Raw genomic sequence first — 20,146 nt, forward strand, 5'->3', positions numbered from 1 at the left:
TCCTCTCGACTTTGCAGCAAAGCTGTCTACTCTCTGCGCAAAACCCTATCCACACATGTGCCCGAACATGTCAGAAGGAATCAAGAAGTTCCCTTGCGTTACAGCGTCAACTGGTTGGTGTGATCTCCAATGACAAGGTGGCCGCGCAAGCAAAGGAAGATGCCTTCTATTACTGGCTCAGTGTGCAACAGGAAATCAGTGCGCTGTGCATGAAAGCAGTGGTCGAGCTGGAGGAGTGGGACGCTTTGTTGCACAAGACGGATAGGGATCAGGTGGGGAACCCGCACGCTCCGGAGGTCACAAACGCACGTCGCCCCTCAAGGAAACCGTCCAGTATCCGATGCTTCAACTGTAGAAAATGCGGGCGCATCGCAAGGCTGTGATATAGGACCCGGGATGGCAGCTTCAACGGAGATGGTGAAAGAACAAGCCATCGTTCGCTGGCAGTCCCCTCGAAAATCAGTAATAGCTTGACTGCATCGGTAGATGATTTCACTACTTAGTTGGAAGCATGGCCCATTCTTTCTTTTCCTCCAGCTGCAGAGGCTCTTCCCTCCGCCCTTAATACCGTGTCATCCGGCCGAGGATCGAAGCCAGCCGCGGTGAGCCACACGTCATCTCACATGATCCGATGAACTCGCTCCATCATTTTGGCCCACGAGCTGAGTGAGCGAAATAGCAGCGGGACCTTTTCGTGGGGCCAAGTCAACAAAGAATAAGGGAGCATGCTTAACACAGCTCTCATCACTTCCAACGTCAGTGAAGCTAAGTCTTCTTTTGTTCGATGGCGGAAGGGATCATTCTGATTGGTAAGGTCATGTAAGCTCGCTGGCAGAATCGCAGGGCCAAGCCCTCCATGAAAGTCCGGGCTTAACATGGTTTATAAGAGCGCCACCCTTCAGGCTAGATGTCCGTTTTGCAGGCAGCGACCATGTTCGAGGCATCACGCGTTTCTCGCTCATGCAAAAAAGCTCCTAGCCCCTTCCCTCAGAGCAACGTTTTTCACGAGACCAAAAGCAGCAACAAAGCACGGTACCAAGCCCTCAATCTTTCGATCATGGCTAACAACAGCACCAGCCATAGCAACGGGAACGTCCCCTTCAAGGACTTCCTCAAGATGATCAAAAATGAACACGAGAACATCAAGGACTGGAAGCACCGCTTCAATGCCGCGTTCGAGAAGAAAGACAGGGATGAGATGAGCAGAATCGCCAACAGCACCATCAGAAGCGCAGCTCTGCACGCCGACTCGGAGGAGGTCAGGTGAGCTCCACCTCGCTCAACATGATGAGTGTACTTGGCTACTTGATCTGCAATTCACTGTCGCATTTTCTTCGGAAGTGTGTACAAGGCGCTCGAGCAGCACGGCTTTAAGGAGCAGGCAGACAAGGACCGTCGAGACCACCAACACGTCAAGCAGCTCATGAGTAAGCTTGAGCAAACGTCGATCAATGACTCTCTCGAACACTTCCACAAGCTCTTCAATGAGGCCTGCGATTTGTTCATCAAGCATGCGGACGACGAAGAGGACCCCAACGTGCACGGCTCACTCGTCCAGCTGCGCAACAAGGTCTCTGACGAAAGGGCAGCTGAGATCGGTGAGCAGTTCCTGAAAGCCAGGGTGAGCATTTTCCCTTATACTCAGCGAGCCTTTGTGAAACGAAATCAATGGTGCTACTTCTTCGCTTCCTTCCGCTGTTCATTCGTAGAAAATGGCTCCCGAGCGCCCTCACCCCGAAGCTCCACAGGGCGGCGGCATGGCCCAGAAAGCCGCCGCTGCTGTGACGAAGGCAACCGACATGTTCACGTCCGCCAACCACGACTATGCTCAGCCCAAGGTGGGCCCCATTACCCGCGTCTGCGCACAACCAAAGAGCCATTTCCGAAAAAGCTGACTGTTTGTCTTCGTCTGCCCGTGTTCCCTATCGTAGCACGATTTCCCCTCCGTCAGAACTTGAAGAGTGTCATGGATAAGTTTTGCGCCGATCCATCACGAACACATCATTGTATTGCATTCGCTCAAGAAAATCCGATTCATTAATCCCCCTCGAATCAACTGAGCTGACTTGGGCCAAAACAGCCAAGCTGGATGGCTGCTGATCGCGTTCAGGCTTGTTGTATGAGCTCCACATAGGAATTGAGTATTCGTAGCTCTGAGAAAGCACGCTCGTTAAGGACCGACCATGTCTCACGGTGGGACGGTGTGAGTAGACGTTAAGGATCAGGAAGCCGACATTATTGCAATGCCGCAAAGCGTTCCCAAATGACACACAAACCCATCGTTGATTCTTTCAAAGCTGTGAGGAGCGTAAGTAGTGATGTGGAGCTGATATTACAGAGAACCTTGGTACACATGGCGTGCAAAGTAAATCAAGAGTTTGAGAAAGCACGCTGCACTGGCCCACTTGCCTACTACCTCAGCTTGACTGGGTGTACGCCTCGTCATCTTCAACAGAGCTGCTCTGCTGGTTGGAGCTGCGGCCTCCCTTACTAGCCATCTCAGACTGCACCGATGAAAAGAAGAAATGGGAGTTCAGCATCATGTTGTCAACTTCCTTGCATCGTAGAAGTTCATTTGTACTAAAGAGCAAGATACACACCACTTCTTCATGGGGCCTGTTAGACAAGGTACCGGTATGTCCCCCTGCAGCGGTCTGACCGTGGCCCACGACTTTGTCACCTGCAGAGCCGGCCTTGGACGCGATATCCTGAACCTCTTCGCGTGGACGGTTTGCAAAAGTGCCTGGGTTGCTGTTGGATGACATTTTGATCGGGCGAGCTATATGTGAAGGATATATTTTGGCTTTTTGGGAAGTCTGGTCCAAGAAGAGTAGTGCGAACGTAGACGAGTTGCTGGTGAGAGGCATCAAACCGAGCGAATAGCACAATCCGAGCACGCCTATTTAAACCGCCGAGCGAGCATGTCATCTCACGTCACATAGCCCTTCGATGAGGCGCTCAGCTATGAGAAATCTCCAGCGTCAAAGTTTTACGCAATCGTGGGGCCATGTTTGGCCATGATGGGACCCTTTCGCTTCCGTTGGACTCGCTTTGCAAGCACAAGCGGCTCGTCACCGCCGCTCGTAGAATGATAATCAGTCATCCGTGACGTATAGATCTAATATCACTTCGTGACCCTGTCCTACTGTCCAAAGCATGCAAACGTGCTTGCTCAGATGGATGTTGCTACCATGTCGTCACTCGGCCGAGTGCTGCGCATTGCTTCCTGACTTCGGAGATAGCATTGCGTTTTGAGCCTCTGCACCCTTAGGTACGTTTGGGCAAGCAGAGCATGTTCGAGAAGCGACTGTCAGAGTTCAGCGTGGTCAGCTGGGCCTATGGTCGAACTGCGTTTTGGAGGTCGGTGAAAGGAAAATCAAGAAAAGGCCGAAGGTTGTTAACGAGTCCAAGCAAGTCACATTCTCTGCGTAACTGTTGTTTGACCTTCAAGTAGGGTTATATGGTGTGCCATGTGCCTAACTCTTCACATCCCCTGTAAAGACAGAAGCTGATACACTATTTCCTCCTTCCCATTTTTTTCCTTTCGCATTCGATGTCGGACGTTTGGGTCATTGTTACCTTTCAGCTTGTCCAAGATCTGCAACTTCGTCCTCAGCACCGTGATCTTGCGAAACTTTCCAGCGCTACGTAGAACCGGGGATTTATACAGCATGCATCTCATGTACACTCTTGATGAGGTGGGTTTGCTATCTGGAATAGTCGAAGACCAGACGTCCGGCGCGGCGAAAGCTTGCTGCACCCGTTCTGGCTCTCCTCGCACCCAATCATGAAGATAGAGCCTGCAGCGTCATACTGAACCATGGCTTCGCCTTTCTACCAGGCGGGCAACCGTATCTACACTCTCAAAAAGGTCACACCCGCCGGTGTCATCACAAAGAGCGCACATCCAGGTGAGGGACACATCACCGCCGCTCTTTCATGTCCATTGCAACTCATCGCTCCTTCCTTCCCTTCGCACCTGCATTCGCGCCCTTATCCTCTCCCCTCTGTTCTGCAATGCTTTGCCGTATTTTTATCGTTTCGCTGCAGCTCGGTTTTCGCCCGATGACAAATTCTCCCGGCATCGCGTGACGGTCAAAAAGCGCTTCGGCGTTCTGCTCACCCAATCCCCCGCCAAGCCTATGTGAGGCGCAAGACCGCGCGTATGTGGCGCTCTGTCACACACTGCTACGAATCGCAGATTGATGTGCCTTAGCCAGACCTCGTCTACCTAGGCGCAGCCGATTCCAAGGGAATACATCGCGGGCATGCCCTTGCTCGTCGGCGGAAGCGTTCTGCCGGCTGGAGCTGTATTTGTACTCCACCACACGCATTTGTAATACCACTCGCATCGCATTCCGGGCTTTCTAACACCACTCATCGTCCGTCTGTATGACCAACATCATCCCTATCGGTGCTCCTTGTTCCCTCCAGTCGAGCGCGAGCATCGTGGCTGTTGCAGTCTGCACACACTACAAGAAGAAAGCTAAGGTTCCCCCTTTTTCCTTGTAAAATTATGCAGAAGCCGAAAAAGAAACAAAGAGCGCGCGTGCGCCCTCACCGCAATCCGAAACTTCCATCAGTGACGAGGGGCACCACGTACAGACATACGTGCAACTTACATATCACGTGTAAGTCGGCATCACACCATGAGTTCGTAACATATACATTGTGCACCAATAAAACGTCGCCTCCAAATCCCTCACTTCCACCATCCAACCTGCATCTTGCACAGTGGAAACTGTTGTTTGCCATACACAGATCGTCCGCATCATTACCCAAGGCACCTTGCTTGCTCCCTGTCTCTAATGGGTGCGGATTCAAATTACCTATATTCGCTCGTCTGTCTTTTAAAGTCATTTCATTCGGGCGGACTAGTGAGCGAAGATCCAACACAGACATAGGAGGGTGGGTGGCAAGGGCAAAGGGATCTCCATGATAATCGTGTGCTTGCTATATTGCAGTGACATAGAATCAGCTCAAGAAACTCTCTATTGGTATGAAAATGCCAATTACAGAGGTATTTTTCCATGTCTGACCACCACCACCACCCTAGTGGCCCACGATGGGCATTGTGACAAGGCCTGCCCGGCACAGGGGATTAATCGGGGTTATCATATTGGGATTTTCCAGCCCAATATTCGCGAGCACAATGAGTCCGTCAAAAGGAACGGGTGGCTTGCTGAAATCTTTCGTTTCCTGCATTACAAGGCCCAGGGTATGCCTGTGTCGTGTCATACCCGTGATTGGGATTACCAGCCCTGAGTGTCCCCCGGACGACGTCATTTTTACACATGGAAAATCTGGACCCATCAAGGCATTGAAGGTCGAACAGAATTCCGCACCAAGCTTCAGTGCAATTCCGACTGCTGGCGTTCTTCCTGTCTATCCAGCTTGATGCCCGTCATGAATCAGCCCCCATTGCAAAGGCCCGTAGACTTTTGGCTTCGAATATCTCCGGTGTAGCGTGTTGTTGATTGCGTGTAGACGCAGTTGACAGCTTCGCAGGTTGATAGCTACAAAGAACAGGTGGGTTGAGGTAGGTAAACTGATTGAAAGGCGACGAGATTGTGCCGAGCTTAGTGTTGGGACCACGTGCAACACTTGCACTGACGACAGGAACTCTTTCTCGTTGGGGCAGCAGAGCTGAAGGGACCAAATGGAAAGGGAATGTGTCTAGCTGCAGGGTGGAAATGAGTGAGAAGAAACAAAAGGGGTGGATGTGACATAAGCAGAGAAGTAACGTGTTAGCCTCTCTAACAAGGCCAAAGCTCGATCTGAAGAATGATGTCCTTCGTCGTACTTCCAGCTTGAATACATCCGATACCCGGAACTGGGTCTGCTTTGGGGGCCATAAAGCATCGCTCAACGGAAATGTGATGAACTTCGGTGGGGTGCTCTTCGAAAACGGCATTTGCGCGCCTGAGAGCAGAGAATCGTGAGTCATGGCGGAAGGCCTCCTCCATCATCGCCTACGTCTGGCGGTTCGTGTCCAATGAGAATTGGGAAGGGTTGCATGCCTTGGCAGCGAGTGCAGCTTAATATTGATTTATCTGATGTCACGGTGAGCTTGAGGGAACTGGCTGACTGGCGGGCGCATGTTTGCTTGATCGAAAGAGGCGACTCTTTGTGGCCGATGCGCAAATGGCTTTCATGCCCATGCACGTCAATCGGCATCACTGGACACTGTTACTCACAGATTCCACTCATGAAGCGACGATCAGGTGCAATCCTATGTACCTTCAGGCATGCTTCAATATCCAAATGTGGATGACCCACACCGCAGACAAAAGGAAGCGATGGCTGTTTGATTGGTTGTCCCGGACGAAGACTTTTGGCAACTGCTCCAAGCAGAAGGACGGCCACAACGGCACAGTTCGTGCCTCCCAGGATGGATGATCTGGCTATGGGCAAGCATAGGGTGAGGCCGCTCCGGTGATCTTTCCAGGCCGAAGGCAGGTCTTGGATGAGGATCGAGTTGCTATTGTATATCAAGGATATGCCCGGAATCAATCAAATGGAATTTTGAGCTCCGTAAGTAGCAACTCTGAAACCATGCAATACCTTCGGTAGCGATCCACTCCACATAATAGGAGACCATGCAAAGACTGGAAATCATGAAAACAGCTGGAGATTGTCAGACTTGCGGCGATGAGATGGTTCAAGTGAATGAATATTGCTTCCTCCCCGTGCCAGGCCCCCTGAAAAATGCTTTCAATTCGTCGAAATTGCATGTATGACATGTGCGGAGCAAATGGGGGGGAGGGGGGATTGACTTCTATTGCAAACCCAATTGTACTCGAAGTGTGTGAAGGTGCAGATCCGGATGATGGAGATGAAGGCTTTGGAGGGGGAACCTTTTCCCTGCACAATCTATAGATGTTACCCTGAGAGTGCAGTCAAAATGTTCGCACCGGCCGGGGGCCCCGGATGTGTTGGGAAGGTGGGCTGGATGTAACCCTACTCAAGACATGATACTGACTTGCGTGTGGTTGTCAAGTGAGAGCCACATACGTTCCTGCGCTCCTCATTCTTCTCACACAGAGGTAGCAAGGATAGCACCGCCCCCCCTCACGCTGCGCATGTACAATTGCGCGAGGACTGCACGGCTGCAAATACAATGGACCGGTTTACTAAGCTCGGCTCCGCCTTCAACGGCGGGGCGTCGGCAGCCGCGACGGCGGACGGCCCTACCCTCACAGCCCGTAAAGGGTTCCATCTGATCGGCGCTGCCTATTTCAACCCTGCAGACTTCAAGTTGGAAGGCATCTTTGTCGTCGGTGCGATCGCATATATCATCATCTTCGCCGTAATGAGGGCGAGAAACCGCAAAGCTGCGTACGCCTGGGTCCGGACAGCTATGCCGGAGCTCCAGGAAGAGTTTGCGCTCATTGCCAACCAGAATCCGTACTCCCGGGGTCCTTTGCTCTGGAATGGCGCTGGCGAGGCCGCTCTGTACGCTACCGGGAGACGTGGCGTAGATCGGTGAGGCGCTGTTATGTGACCATTCCCACCAAGTGCAAGCATTCAGACTGATATGGACGTGCGGACACGTAGGTTCCAGGCGTTTTTCCACTTCCTGCCCCTGCACGACCCGCTTTTCATTATCGGCCGAGCGTTCTATGACAACTTTTCCGGTGGCCTATCCCACGACCGGTCCACACTTACGCTCACCTTGACGCTGTCGCAAACAACAGACAATATTATTGGCGTCTTCGCGCTCGTCGACAAGTCGGTCCTGCGCGCCACGCGCACCTCCAAGCGCTTCGACCTCACCTTCACGAAGCTCATCGAGGCTGAGAATGCTGCCACACAGCGAGGCCTGAGCAACCAGTGGGCTATCCTGAGTGAGAACGGAGATCTGACGGACCTCTGGCTTGGCGAGATCAATGACAAAGGCCAGGCACAGAGACAGAAAGTTGGCATTCAAAAGTTGCTCGATGACTCACCCGCTGGCAAATGGCTTGAGAGCCTCGTCATTAGCGATCAGCCGACGGAAAAGCCGCCAGGGTACGTGCAGAGCCTTACATGACTGCTGAATGCATCCAATTTGACCTCGATCGCTAACGGACGCTTGCTCTTATGATGTGCTTATTCAGGCCCCTTCTCCTTGAAGACCGCCCTCGCAAAATCACTCTCACGCTTCGAATGCCACGGAGCGCCTCGCAAGCACGCGAGACACTTCCCCTACTCGGCCTTGCGCTCAGCCTTGCCGACGGCATCGCTCTCTCGACCGGCAGTCAGACATCTTCGAATCCGCCTCTTCGCATAAGGCAAGACACGTTGGCCCGCTTGCGCAAGACGCGCGCCGAGGTGGACAAGCAGCTGGAAGAGGAGAGCACACGCGAGGAGCGCGAAGCGGAGCAGGAGGCCAAAGCGGAGGCCAAAGCGAAAGCGGAGAAGGCCAAGTTTGAAAAGCTCAGTCCTGCCGAACAGGAGAGGAGGAAGGAAATCGAGCGCAAGAGGGCGATGAAGAAGAGCATGAAGACAGTGAAGCATTGAGCCTGCTTGGCCAAATGATTGTAAAAAGGCTACATCAACGACCGTTTGCCAAAGTTGTCAATTAGAGGGAGTGAGAAACATCTACTGGCTCATCATTCCCTGTTAAGCTCATGTTCCAGCGCTGGACCATCCAAGTCGTGATCCATAGGTCGATCGCGTTCATCCTGCAGCGATGTCCTCCACAGCAACGCGCTTTGTCTCCTCGAACCACTTTCCGTACCCGCTCTCCAGAAGTTGCTCTACTTCGGAGATCTCGGTGGCAAAATCCGCTAACAGGTTGTCCAGCTCCTCCTCCGACTTATCGTTTCTGCTGCCCTCAAAGCGACCCTGCAGCACTTCCCGTGAGGGCGGCTCTAGCAGGGCGGATGAAGGAAGAAGTACGTCGTTGTCTAGGTCTGTAAAGGCATCATCACCGAATCAGTTTCGCGCCATTTCGCGGCCAGGACCCTGTTGGACTCGCCTTCTGGAGAAATGCTCGCGATTGCGCAGTACAGCTCAGTCTCGCGGAGCGCTTGCTTGACTTCTGCATCGCTCTTGCCAGCCGTATTAGACACATCCTCCCAAGCATCATGCAGCAGCACGCGCCGCCAATATGCCCGGAGAATTGCGAGGCGACGTGCTTCCGGTAAGCTCTGTAGGAGATCGATGAGATAAGAGTTATTGTCAGGTTGCATCGCATTACAAAGCAGAGAATTAGCTTTACCACGACGCACCTCGTGAGCACGGACGTAGGTCTGCAAAGCCTGGATAAAGTGTGGTTCGGAGAGCTCGTCGACGTTGTCCTTGAGCGTGAGAACATCAATGAGATCCTCCACGCCCAGTACCTGTCCAGTCGCACACAGCTCCCAGCATTCCTTGAAATGCTGCTGGAAAGCCGGGTATGCATCCTGCAGCAGCCTCTGCGCAAAAAGAGCGATGTACGCATCTGCATCGCTATCATGCGACGCGGGCGCCTGAGCGCTACCCATCTGCTTGGCAAAGCACTCGCTCAGTTTTGTCTGGACATAGACGACATCGAGCATGTCGTCGATTCGCTGGAGCTCTAGCTGCGGACCTTCTTGTGCAACTTCTTCCTCACTGAGTTCGGCGGCATAAGCCAGTTTCGCCAAACTGAACTCCAGCTGCTCGCGGACAAGCACGCGCTCCGAAACGGCAACAGAGGCGAGTGTGCCCGATGCGTCTCGGAAACGCGCCTGGCCCACCTCGTGAATCCAAGCAAGGGAGTCTAGCTCGGGATGCGCAGCGAGGAAAGCGCTCAGATGATCGATGTACTTGCTATGTTGCTCGAGCAGACGCCTATATTGCCCACTCGCGACGAAGTGCGCATACAGCTCGAAAGCGAAAGGTTGGCCGTACCGATCGACGTAATGGTGCAAGAGACTCTGCGCGGAGCCGACGCGCTCGTCGTCCGTGCAGAGCTGTGCGAGCACTTGGAAGTCGCGGTGTCGCTCCGCCAGACTGAACGCCTGGTCGCCGCTGCCAATGCGCGAAAGGGAGTGAATGACCTGTGGCCGTGCCGTCTTGAAGCGCGCAAGGAGCGCCTGGCGCTCTTGCTGTGCAAGGGCATCGCTTTCGTCAGCGACGATGAGCGACAGATACGCCAAGCGCTGCTCGTAAGCGGCCAGGGTGAAGTGCGCTAGCTGTACCAAATAGGATTTCAGCTCGTGCTGCTCGCGCTGAGCTTGTGTACCTTCCGAGATGAAACCTTGCACATCAATATCTATCCCGCTGCCCAACTCGCGGCTACGCTCGCGCAGTAGCGCCTCAGTTGCGTCGAACGAGTTTTGTAGCGCATCGAGCGATGCCGAGCTGCACGTCCAGCTTTCGAATGCGGATGCCGGCACCGGTCCTGGCCATTGTGCTTGTTCCTGATCGCCTTCCTCGACCCACCGCCTGGCTCCTTGAAACGCAGCAACAAGGACACGATTCACGTGCAAGAGCACGTCCGTCTTGCTCCCCAGTGGCGCCTCGCGGAAGCTTCCCGCTTTGAGCTGCGCAGCGAACAGCGCAAAGAGTTGCGTGAGAAGAGGCCGGAGATGATGCGTGAAGAAGGCACGTAGTGTGTCTTCCTGTTGATGCTCGGATATGACACTTGCCTCGCTCAGGACAGTGTTGACAGCCTGCCTCAGCACGTGTAAACTGCGTCCTCGAGCTTGCGCCTCATTCTCGACCCAAATCTCCAGCGCAGCAGCAAGTAGCAACGCATGGTCGCGCAGTTGGTCTTTGGTGCTTGCATCTAGCATGGCCCACACCACTGCGCCCTCTTCACGATCGCCGCCGTCGCCGAGCACTTGCAGGAGCCGTTGATGCCGCGCCAGGCGCTCGGCAAGCTGCGCGCGTGTGTCCAAGATGGGCGGCAAGTAAGGCGAGCTGGAGGACAGCAGCGAGGCGCTGAGCTGCGTCGCTGCGATTGCAATCGCGAGGTGCTGATCATTCGCGATTGTTGAAGATGACCCGAGAGAGCCAGCATGGATGCTAAATTCGAGTGGGTTCCCGGGCAGATCTCCAAAGAAGACGGCGGCTTCGAGCTGGCTCTGGCACCTGCCGACCTTCATTTGGAGTCGCTCACCCGCTCTGTCCCTTTCGCCTTGGACATCACCCCTCTCGCCTAATGTTTTCGATGTAACAATGGCTTCGGCGCGAAGCCAGTCAAATTCGAACAGCAACGCACCGCTGCGTGCGGTGAGGACAGGAAGAGGAGCGATGCTCCTGCCTCCTGCTTGTGTTGGGGGCATAATGTCCACGCCTTCGACACCGAAGCCGAGCAGTCTGTTCTGGTGCGCCTGTTTGAGATGAATGATATGTTGGAACACCTCTTCCTCTGCTTCTGCTCCTGCTTCCGCTCTTGGGCCCCGCGCAACCAAGTTTGAGAGCATTTCACTGTCACCATTATCGTCCTCGAAGCCATCGCCACGGGGTAACAGGGCACGACCGAGGATGACGTTGATGACGGTGTTGGGCCAAATAGCGTACAGGACTGGCCCGCCGAATGGGGCTGCGAGTCGCGGTGCTGAGTTCGGACGCGGGTCAGCCGCCATCGAGAAGGAGCCGTCGGCCGAGCCGCCGCTGCCGAGCCGAATATCGGTGCGAATTCGGAAGGTGGACGAAGAACGGTCTGTTCCTACCTTGGTTTGCTTGGTGTTTGACGTTGCTGCTTTCGTCAACACCCTACTTGAAGTAGAGTGTGCGGAATGAGCAGCAGTGGTGACGATGAGTATTCCAAAACGCCTTGCTGGCGTGGTAGTCGCCGAGGCCGCACAACTGTAGAGCAGTGCTACATCCCCGCCAAGCAGCCACTGTGCATCATGCACTTCAAGCTGCGGAACAGGGCTGGACTTTGGCTCCTGATCGAACAGTGAACGCACCTCAACCGAGCCGAGCAACTTGTCCCCCGACGATGATGCCGTGGCCAACGCCGAACCGTCGTTGTTCCCTCGAATCCCTGCATCGACGAGCCACCGCTGCAGTGTGCATCCGCTGACAACCAGCAGCTCGTGCCTGCCATCGCTCTCCACGCCTGTTGAGAGTGCGCAAGAGGAAAGCGAGCGGATGCTACCGGCGTAATCCGCTCCTGCGGCGCTCGCAGCTGCGGCTGCACCCACATCGACGCCGCCAAAGAACAATTTTCCCAGCAAGCTACGCGACGATGCGAGTGGCTGCGACTCGAGGTGCAGGTGCACACGTCCACCCTGCGAGACGACGTGCGCGCGGAAGAGCCGCGCGTGCGACGTGGCGAGAACGAGCGTGTTGCTGCTTGCGCTAAGGCGGTGGACAACGGTCACGATTTCGCTGGGCGCGAGCGCCATTCGCGCCGTCGTGCCCTGCTGTGATAGTGAGTTTGCATCCGTAGAGGACGTGGCAATGCTCGCGATCAGAGTCAGATGACCGGTGCGCTTGTGCACTAGCACGAGGCCCGGCTCAGCGCGCTGCGCAGAGTTGGACCATGGTACGAGTGCATGTAGGTAGGCCCCCTCGGCAGCGTTGGGAGCAGCTGAGGACACCAAAGATGGTGCTGGCGGCGGGAGCGAGAAGACGTAGCAAGTCGGCAACATGTGACTGCTGGAAGTGGACACGGCCAGAAAGTTCCACGCGTAGCATTCAGTCGGTGTCAAAAGGACGGCAAAGCCAAGCGTGACGTCCAGATGCGCACCCAGCGATGTGGAGTACAGGTCTGTGCAGGAAGGGAATGATCAAATGATGATGAGATGAAAAGCCAGAAAGCCTGCTTTTGAGATCGGCGCTCACCCGACTCGGCTAAGACGTGCTCGACCTGCTCTGGCAAGCGCGAGTAAGCCGTGACAGCGTGCAGTTCATCGCGCACCAGCTCCGTGCCGGGCTGGATCCACTGAGCTGCATCAACTGCTTCTGCTTGTTCCTCTCCTTGCTTCCGTAAAGAGAGATATGCTCGCGCGCCGACTCCCAATCCTGACGCTCCTTCTGTAGAGTACGAGCCTGGCGTCGTAGCTCGATCGCTAGGCAGGCCAGGTGTGCCGCTTCGAGAACCGCGGGCCCGGTGATGCTGCTGAGAAGCGTCCAGAAGGAGCGGTGTACGGGCTCTGCGGGCAGTTCTCCGTCTCTGCTGCTGGTTCTGACTTTGGCCGCCCAGTGGCGAGGTGTGCTGGTACGAGTAGGATGCGAAGGACGCATCTGCCCCTCCTGTCACAATTGGTGTGCCCGAGCGACTGTCTCGCATCACACCAAACGAGGCGAGTGCGCCTGTACCTCCGCTTGCCCCTGCTTGGCGGCGCGTCGAAGCCGACTGCTGTTTGGGTGTCGAGAACATGATTGCGCAGGCCTTGTAAACGAGATCCCCCTAGCGATTAACCACTGTCAGGGTCAATCCGAGTCGCTGTTGTCGGGAGACTGCTGCGCCTTTTTTCCGACAGTCTGCAATGAAAAGACAGCTGGGAAGCCAGTAACTGGCACAGCTCTCAGACAGAAGGATGGCGCACGAGCATCGAATCGAAGCAATGCACCGCCTGCATGAACATGCCAGTCCACAGTCTGAGAGTTGTGAGCTGTCCAGGATCGGTCACGGCCTGATCGTCTCGGGGAGTTGCGCATCAAAGTTAGTGTTCTTCTCGTGAGGCCGTGACCATGGCCTGGTACGTTGCATTAGAGTTGCGAGTTGCACCGATTTAGAGATCCAACGCCCAACCACCAACCAGCAGTCCGCCGAAAGGGACATCTTTTAACTTGATTCTCGTCTACGCGAGCGCGGAGGTATGTTCGGTTTTTTGGGGGGAGCTGCTTCTCAATTTGTCACACAAGAATCTCAGTTCGTGTGGCCTGTCCCTAAAACAAAGCGTGCGGCCTGTATGTGGAGATGGTGTGACCGCCAAGATGCAGCCGGCACCAAAATCAGCAGAAACGCAAGCAGCACAGCGCACAGCCTCCGCCTACCTCGTCGCCAAGTCCGAAGCGCAGGCAGCGCGCAACTGGGATGTGTTCTACAAGAACAACGAAACGCGCTTCTTTAAAGATCGGCATTGGACGCAACGCGAGTGGGGTGAGGACCTCGGCATCGGTGCAAGCGCGAGCAGCAGGAGCGCCGATGAGGCCAGACAGGCGCGAGAAAATGATAATGAGGCCGACGATGATGACAACGACCTCGCGCGCGAGCTGATGGACGCAACTGCAAAGACAACCGCTCATAGTGGCAAAGGAAAGGGAAAGCAACTTGAACCTGTGCTGCTGGAAGTCGGCTGCGGTGTAGGCAACATGCTGTATCCAGTGAGTACACACATGGTCGCACCAAGCTAGCAGCGCTGTCCTCACCAAGTTCGCTGTCACATGTATGACCATTTTGCTCAATCTACTTGTGAATTTCCGTTTGCTGTGCCCTCTACACCCTTCCACGACGCATTTACTCCACCGCATCGTAGCTACTGGAGCGCTACCCAAATCTCAAATGCCACGCGTGCGATTTCTCCAAACGAGCCGTGGACTTTGTGAAGTCGCACCCTTCCTACACACCCGAGCGTGTGCATGCTTTCGTTTACGATCTCACATCCACAAGTCCACCCTCGCTTGTAGAACTCGTGATGTCTGTTGGCAGCGTGTCTTCACCACCACCACCAGCATCAATACCAACCATCCCTCCGCCGACGACGATCAGCATGATCTTCGTTCTCTCCGCTATCCCTCCACAGCTCCACGAGCAGGTGCTCCGCTCGATGGTCGCTTGCTTGCGCGCTTCGTCCGCTTCCGCCTCTGCTGATCATAGTGGCAATATTGTACCATCAACAGCCGACGAAGCGTCTACTGCTTCCCTGCAAGCACCAACACCCACAATACTCCTTCGCGACTACGCCTCCGGTGACCTCGCGCAGGTACGCTTTGACAGCAAAGACGCTGCGCTGCCATCGTACCGCGAACCGACGCGCCTCTCACCTGCGGCGCCATACTATCGGCGCGGAGCGGACAACACGCTTGCCTACTTTTTCGACGTGGACCAGCTGCAGCGCCTCGCGCGCCGCTGCGGATTAGTAGGGGAGGCTAAGGTTGTCGAACGCAGCAGCGAGAACAGAAAGACAGGGGTGGTATTAAGGAGACGGTTCATCCAGGCTCGATGGACGCTTGCAATAGAAGGGGAGGAAGACCAAACAGAGTAGCAGTGCGGAAGAAATGCATGCTCGTCTTCGTCGTATTCCCGGCAAAATCAGATTGGCATTAACATGAATGGAATTAATCTGCAACTGCACCGTAAGCGGCGCATCGCCGCATACTCCACTCGGAAGGGTATGTGTCCGCCCTTTTTATGCTACGGCTATGCTCACACTTCATCGTCGCAGCGAAGGAGAAGGTGTCTGCATCGCCTCGGCTCCTCGTCGCCGAGCATCCATCAAGGAAGCTGATACTGAAGATGAGGACGCAGACGAAGAGATGAGGCAGCCGCCACGCATGGCTGCTATCCGCCAGCGCTCCTCTTCTACTGGGTTGAGGTGCGATTCGGTGCGGATGACGGTGCCAATAGACATGAAGAAGCTGGGCGGGCAGGAGGGTAAAGAGTGGTCATGTGAGCTCGGAAGTTCCTTCAAATGATCCACAACGGCGACGGGATCAACGCACCCGAATGTTGCAGCTGATGTGCCCATGAATTGAGTGAGCGTTGCCATCGTCCCTTTGGGTCCTGGTCCAGCTCTGTTCTCAAGTACATTCATGAGGGAAAAGAGGGCCGATTAAGAAAGGCGGGTCAGTTTGCATTGCAGGAAGCGGTCTGTAAGGATCGGGTAGCAACGACCCAAGGAGGGAAGCGCACCTTAGGATCTGAAAGGCACCGCCGATGAATCCGATCGTCAATCCGACGCCAACGCCCATCATCGCGCCCATCCCAACTGCATGGTGTGCATAACATATCCAAGGTGATATCGGCGACAATTTGCATGATGAAAAGGGTAAGAATTTAAAGTTTATCATACAAGAGTCCATCAGCCATCCAAAGTATCTTTGCGACCGGACGCCAGCAGTAAGCCTGACTCACGCTTCTGAAGCAAGCCCGGCGCCGGCTGGCCTGGTTGCTGGACGACTTGAGCGGGTGGCGGCATGATCGGCTCGAGATTGATTGTCGACTCTGTGACTTCGCTTTGCGATGAGAAGGATCGAGCAGCTGATGTAGGCAAAAACGGTGGCTGCCTCCAGCCTTCGAGGAACCCTCTGCCAGTGGATAGAGCGAGTTACAAGCGCTTTGCAAGGCCTCAGCTTGAATGCTGCGACGTCGAACAGAAGTTGGAGCAAAGCCAAAGGCAGTCAGCAGTCCTCCCAATCGAGTTGCGCAAAAGGCAGGAAAGAAAGTCTCGTGCCGATGGACAACTGCAGGTCCGCAGACTGCAGCTGTCGACAGTCTACCCGCGGCCAGTGGCGGGACCCTGCCCTCTGCCTGGGTTCTAGTTCATTCTTTTGTATCCGTTTTATTTTTGTGCCCTGCACATCCCCGGTCACGTGACACATGTAAATGGCAGGCTGATGGCAGGGCCCATATATAGATCTCCATATCGTACTGCATCATCGCACCATCTTCCAGGACGAGCACTCCTTCCATCGACTATGCCCTTCAAGCTGCTCAACCCTGCATCCACAAGGGCAACAGGTTCGTCCGAGGCCCAGATTTACAAAGCGAAAGTGGCTGCAGCAGCGATATGGGTGCATCGGAAGACACACAGGCAACGAGGAGGGGGAGTGTGTGTTGCGTCTGACTAACAGCAGAATACGAGCCCCCATGGTGTTCTTATCTCCGGCAAAAGAAAAAGTCTCCAGTACACCCAGAAAAGAAATCAACATCCTCCATCTCGTTGCTGCTCGCTCGGGGTGTTTTGTTCCCTTTCTACTTTCACTAATTTCAGTCAGAATAGAGAACAGAGCTTCCAGAGAGCAGGAAAGCCAAGAAAATTAGACAAATGCAGCTTTTGATCTGCAAAATACAATCTGGTTGTCACCGTTGAAGCGGCAACGATGCAATGCACGGCGCTTGTAGCAGCTCGCCCGTCCAGAATCCCTTCGCCGTCGGGACTGCAACAGCAGCCCAAAAGATGACGTTGGCGAAGACGAAGCCTGTGTATGTAATCTTGAGCGCAAGCGAGTCGAGCGTGAGGGCCAGTCGCGCAGTGCATATCGCCATTGACGCGACTGGGAACGTCATGGACCACCAGCCCATGTTGAACGGTAGCCTCCCCTCTTTGCGCTCCCTCAGAATCGTCAACATGGCGATCATCAGCCACCAGATTCCAAGCGCCCAGAGGAAAAGGGCCCCGATCAAGCCAGCGGCGTACATCGCTTGTCCGACGTCAAAGAGCTGCGGGATGCCAGTCCGCTCGACGGGCCGCGAAATGTACGGAAAGAGCTTCATTGCCACCTGGCCCTAAGCAGCGATAGGAGTTAAATTGGGAGGGGTTGTGGCAATGGACAACGAGCACAAGACGCAGCGCTCCCACTCACTAGATGCAGTACCGCTTCACCTCCTTGTCCACAAGGGCCCAGGGGGAGCATGCAGCTGATGATGGTCTCCCTTGGCGGGCTGTTGAAAAGCAACAATCGTTGAAAGTAGAGTACGAGCACAGCAAGTGCCAGCGGCAGACCGACGCCGAGGACGAGGTAACTGGTACACATGATCGTCCATGAATAGGCATAGTACGGCTCTCCGCCGTACTCGATGAGCAAGTCGCACAGCGTCGACCCTACTGCTGCTACTGTGATTGGCGGTACAATCGGCAGAAGCAGCGCCGCGGTTGTCCCTTCGAAGTAGTGATCTTGATATGTCATCATACTCCACGGTATACCTACGCTAGTCAACAAGCTTAGGGCGACAGTAAGCCACCAGAAGCCCGTCATGACCACCGTCCAAGAAAGACCGAGGTGAAATTCCCGCGTGCCGAGTTGCGCTATGCCGCTAATGATCGTCACCAAGCCCATCACGGGCGTGCCGAGGAACATGGACTTTTGAGGGTGCTTGACGGTCAGTGGGAGGACTTGTGGCCAGATGATGTACCGCGCAGAAAACATGGCTGCGAATAGAATAAATCTGTGCGTGCAGATCAATGGATGCTGCTGTAAAAGATCGATTCGCGGAAGTGCCGCGACGTGTGGAGAGGAAACGCGAGCAATACCCACATTATGACATCCGCGACGATCCACACAATCGCCGGATATCGAAGTCCGACCAGAAGCGAGGGCCATACTTGGCCAAGAAGCAGAAAGAGGGTGGCAAGGACTCCGGTGCCCATCGTCACCTGACAAATGAGTACGAGTCAGTAAAAGCGTCTGTTCTCTTTGTTCACGTGCCACCCAGTTGGCAACTCACACTGAACCAGGATGGCGTAAAGTGCAACACGCGATCTCGTATGTCTCTTCTAGGCGGAGCTGTGTCTTTTTGATTCGAACTGACACTTAAACCAGTCTTGCACCTTCCCAGCTTCTCCTCGTCGGAAAGGTGTGCCCCGCCCGTAATGTCATCGCCTGCAGCATTTTGCTTGCTGGCATCATCCGCAACTCCCCCTTCATCACCGTTCGAACCTCCTACTTGTCCTTTTTCGATATCGTGTGCACCAGGTTTCGATGCCCTTGTTCGCCTACGAGAACCCTCTACCCCGGTCGAACCAGATACCTTGCTACTGCTTTCAGCAGACTGTGAAGTCGCACTGCCTGTTAGTGCAGTCTGATCAACAGCACCTGTTAATGCTCCGTCGCGTATTATAGACACATGTTTCCCTTCAAACGGTAAAATTCCTTTATCACCTTGTCCACATTGTTCCAGAGGCGATTGTGAGGGTATTGGCGACAATAGAGCACGTTCGCGGTCTGCCATGGAGCCAGTTTTGAGCGATGCAATGCGAAGCAGTTGTGCCTCCTCGTCGTTGTCGACGGTGGTGGAGAGTACAGGGTCATCTATAGAGGCTTCGACCGCTTCGATATCGCCTGATGCTGCGGTAGATGTGGGCAGCCCTGATGCACAAGGTTGGCCGGAGGTGGCGCCGCGTCTGTTCCGATCACAGGGATGCTTGCACCGAGGCATGTCGGCCTTGATGCTCTGAACCCCGCGCCAAACCTCGAGTATGCGAAAGGCTTTTCCGGAAGCCGCCGGCTCGAGCTATGTTTTAGCGACCTCCACGAGCAGGCTGGCCCATACTGTCATATAGCAAGCTTGACGCAATGAGCTACTCTTCGCGGAGATGCCGATGTTGACGTAGCAATACGATTTGAGCTTTCGACTCGCTCGTACCGCTGCTGAAGGTAATTGCACCGAACAAGATGGTCAATTGTGATCACGACTTGCCTTGCTTAAATGGCATCTGGGACGCTCATAAGTCATAAGAGTCAGACTTGGAGATGGAGGAAGAGCCCATGATTGAAAACGATCGTGCGTTGTTTGGGCTTCGACTCATGGACGACAAAAAAATAAATCTGGTCCGCGACAGCCGAACTAATTTGTCTCTAGACTTGGTGGGTTACAGGGATTATAGTCTTCACCCCCTAAACGTCCGGGTCGGATATCCGCGAAAATGCAGAAATCTTCTGGAGGGCATACAACTAAGGCAAGTCAAGAATCCCGGGAATCAAATACTTCTCCTTTGCGCCGAAAGTAAGCTCAGAACTGTTGGAAATAATGCTCGATACGGAGGGTATACCCTCGCTCTTTATAGCAGCGCTTTTCGAGCAGCATGTGCAGACTCTGAAGCAGTATAAACATCTGATGGCAGATCACCTGGCAAGTCATGCCGGAGGACAGCAGCGCGGCTCACACTCCGAGGCAGGAAGGGGAGTTGCCACGGCGGAAGCAGCTACGAGAGCGAATGATTGATTGATGGCACCCTAGACCAGCTCCGCAGTAGAGAAACGCGAGACCGCGGGGTAGCCTGATGCGATCAGCACACGAACACGGTTCACTCTCAACATGACCTCATGTCAGGCGAGTTTGCCAAAGCCGTGGGTGCGTAACTCCTGTGGCTGCTGCTGCCCCCTGAGTACAGGCAGCTATCAGCAGCCGCGGGCGGCACGTCATGCTAAGAGCGAACCGCATCCAGAAAAATGAGTTCTCAACTGATCAACGGGGTAGTGCACTGTACTTTCCGACGGGGAATATTATTCGTTCGTTGGGTGTCTTGCATTGGAATATCCCAAGCCCTCGAGCAATGGAATCCAGTCAGGAATA

General features: G+C 54.6%; 10 protein-coding genes across 10 annotated transcripts; 5 read left to right on the forward strand and 5 right to left on the reverse strand.

The window, feature by feature from the left end:
- Positions 1-1,057: 1,057 nt before the first annotated feature.
- On the forward strand, positions 1,058-1,958 carry K437DRAFT_265978 (uncharacterized protein; the record flags this gene model as incomplete). Its single annotated transcript, XM_013390423.1, has 4 exons — positions 1,058-1,263; positions 1,342-1,621; positions 1,710-1,838; positions 1,932-1,958. The coding sequence occupies 4 exons, from the start codon at positions 1,058-1,060 to the stop codon at positions 1,956-1,958; spliced, it is 642 nt and encodes a 213-aa protein (XP_013245877.1).
- A 459-nt stretch (positions 1,959-2,417) lies between these two features.
- On the reverse strand, positions 2,418-2,765 carry K437DRAFT_265979 (uncharacterized protein; the record flags this gene model as incomplete). The annotated part of the gene is made up of 2 exons (XM_013390424.1): positions 2,418-2,504; positions 2,601-2,765. 2 exons carry the CDS (start codon positions 2,763-2,765, stop codon positions 2,418-2,420), a joined length of 252 nt encoding a protein of 83 aa, XP_013245878.1.
- Positions 2,766-3,671: 906 nt separating this feature from the next.
- Positions 3,672-4,372, forward strand: K437DRAFT_231042 (Nop10p-domain-containing protein; the record flags this gene model as incomplete). Its single annotated transcript, XM_013390425.1, has 3 exons — positions 3,672-3,698; positions 3,842-3,911; positions 4,051-4,372. 3 exons carry the CDS (start codon positions 3,672-3,674, stop codon positions 4,146-4,148), a joined length of 195 nt encoding a protein of 64 aa, XP_013245879.1. The 3' UTR covers positions 4,149-4,372.
- A 696-nt stretch (positions 4,373-5,068) lies between these two features.
- Positions 5,069-5,714, forward strand: K437DRAFT_253365 (uncharacterized protein). Its single transcript, XM_013390426.1, has 2 exons — positions 5,069-5,529; positions 5,642-5,714. The coding sequence occupies exon 1, from the start codon at positions 5,153-5,155 to the stop codon at positions 5,396-5,398; it is 246 nt and encodes an 81-aa protein (XP_013245880.1). The 5' UTR covers positions 5,069-5,152; the 3' UTR covers positions 5,399-5,529; positions 5,642-5,714.
- K437DRAFT_253366 (uncharacterized protein) lies at positions 5,187-5,918 on the reverse strand. Its single transcript, XM_013390427.1, has 2 exons — positions 5,804-5,918; positions 5,187-5,676 (listed from the first exon to the last, which is right to left on the reverse strand). Exons 1-2 carry the CDS (start codon positions 5,853-5,855, stop codon positions 5,405-5,407), a joined length of 324 nt encoding a protein of 107 aa, XP_013245881.1. The 5' UTR covers positions 5,856-5,918; the 3' UTR covers positions 5,187-5,404.
- Positions 5,919-7,036: 1,118 nt separating this feature from the next.
- K437DRAFT_253367 (DUF1682-domain-containing protein) lies at positions 7,037-8,567 on the forward strand. The gene is made up of 3 exons (XM_013390428.1): positions 7,037-7,485; positions 7,558-8,010; positions 8,100-8,567. The coding sequence occupies exons 1-3, from the start codon at positions 7,121-7,123 to the stop codon at positions 8,500-8,502; spliced, it is 1,221 nt and encodes a 406-aa protein (XP_013245882.1). The 5' UTR covers positions 7,037-7,120; the 3' UTR covers positions 8,503-8,567.
- K437DRAFT_292500 (uncharacterized protein) lies at positions 8,498-13,547 on the reverse strand. Its single transcript, XM_013390429.1, has 4 exons — positions 12,748-13,547; positions 9,216-12,673; positions 8,963-9,134; positions 8,498-8,897 (listed from the first exon to the last, which is right to left on the reverse strand). Exons 1-4 carry the CDS (start codon positions 13,283-13,285, stop codon positions 8,662-8,664), a joined length of 4,404 nt encoding a protein of 1,467 aa, XP_013245883.1. The 5' UTR covers positions 13,286-13,547; the 3' UTR covers positions 8,498-8,661.
- Positions 13,548-13,905: 358 nt separating this feature from the next.
- K437DRAFT_215841 (S-adenosyl-L-methionine-dependent methyltransferase) lies at positions 13,906-15,077 on the forward strand (the record flags this gene model as incomplete). The annotated part of the gene is made up of 4 exons (XM_013390430.1): positions 13,906-14,029; positions 14,168-14,235; positions 14,388-14,727; positions 14,782-15,077. Coding segments are annotated over 4 exons (828 nt in total), but the record flags the coding sequence as incomplete, so codon positions are not given.
- Positions 15,078-15,120: 43 nt separating this feature from the next.
- Positions 15,121-16,258, reverse strand: K437DRAFT_253369 (uncharacterized protein). The gene is made up of 4 exons (XM_013390431.1): positions 15,986-16,258; positions 15,764-15,839; positions 15,574-15,645; positions 15,121-15,489 (listed from the first exon to the last, which is right to left on the reverse strand). Exons 1-4 carry the CDS (start codon positions 16,047-16,049, stop codon positions 15,285-15,287), a joined length of 417 nt encoding a protein of 138 aa, XP_013245885.1. The 5' UTR covers positions 16,050-16,258; the 3' UTR covers positions 15,121-15,284.
- A 675-nt stretch (positions 16,259-16,933) lies between these two features.
- K437DRAFT_219544 (uncharacterized protein) lies at positions 16,934-18,802 on the reverse strand (the record flags this gene model as incomplete). The annotated part of the gene is made up of 4 exons (XM_013390432.1): positions 16,934-17,359; positions 17,437-18,019; positions 18,109-18,227; positions 18,299-18,802. The coding sequence occupies 4 exons, from the start codon at positions 18,800-18,802 to the stop codon at positions 16,934-16,936; spliced, it is 1,632 nt and encodes a 543-aa protein (XP_013245886.1).
- Positions 18,803-20,146: the final 1,344 nt, after the last annotated feature.

This window comes from Tilletiaria anomala (assembly GCF_000711695.1).
Source record: "Tilletiaria anomala UBC 951 chromosome Unknown K437scaffold_4, whole genome shotgun sequence".
Lineage (NCBI taxonomy): Eukaryota > Fungi > Basidiomycota > Exobasidiomycetes > Georgefischeriales > Tilletiariaceae > Tilletiaria > Tilletiaria anomala.

Bases quoted from the DNA above. Each gene is read 5' to 3' on its own strand.
- K437DRAFT_253365 (XM_013390426.1), top strand. From the start codon at position 5,153: ATGAGTCCGTCAAAAGGAACGGGTGGCTTGCTGAAATCTTTCGTTTCC.
- K437DRAFT_253366 (XM_013390427.1), bottom strand. From the start codon at position 5,855: ATGGCCCCCAAAGCAGACCCAGTTCCGGGTATCGGATGTATTCAAGCT. The intron at 5,677-5,803 runs GTACGACGAAGG...CCCTGCAGCTAG, and splicing joins CGGATGTATTCAAGCTGGAA to ACACATTCCCTTTCCATTTG.
- K437DRAFT_253367 (XM_013390428.1), top strand. From the start codon at position 7,121: ATGGACCGGTTTACTAAGCTCGGCTCCGCCTTCAACGGCGGGGCGTCG. The intron at 7,486-7,557 runs GTGAGGCGCTGT...GCGGACACGTAG, and splicing joins GGGAGACGTGGCGTAGATCG to GTTCCAGGCGTTTTTCCACT. The intron at 8,011-8,099 runs GTACGTGCAGAG...GTGCTTATTCAG, and splicing joins CCGACGGAAAAGCCGCCAGG to GCCCCTTCTCCTTGAAGACC.
- K437DRAFT_292500 (XM_013390429.1), bottom strand. From the start codon at position 13,285: ATGTTCTCGACACCCAAACAGCAGTCGGCTTCGACGCGCCGCCAAGCA. The intron at 12,674-12,747 runs GTGAGCGCCGAT...CTTCCTGCACAG, and splicing joins GCACGTCTTAGCCGAGTCGG to ACCTGTACTCCACATCGCTG. The intron at 8,898-8,962 runs GCGAGTCCAACA...ATGCCTTTACAG, and splicing joins CGCGAGCATTTCTCCAGAAG to ACCTAGACAACGACGTACTT.
- K437DRAFT_253369 (XM_013390431.1), bottom strand. From the start codon at position 16,049: ATGCCGCCACCCGCTCAAGTCGTCCAGCAACCAGGCCAGCCGGCGCCG. The intron at 15,646-15,763 runs GTGCGCTTCCCT...ACTTGAGAACAG, and splicing joins GGTGCCTTTCAGATCCTAAG to AGCTGGACCAGGACCCAAAG. The intron at 15,490-15,573 runs GTGCGTTGATCC...CTGCCCGCCCAG, and splicing joins ACATCAGCTGCAACATTCGG to CTTCTTCATGTCTATTGGCA.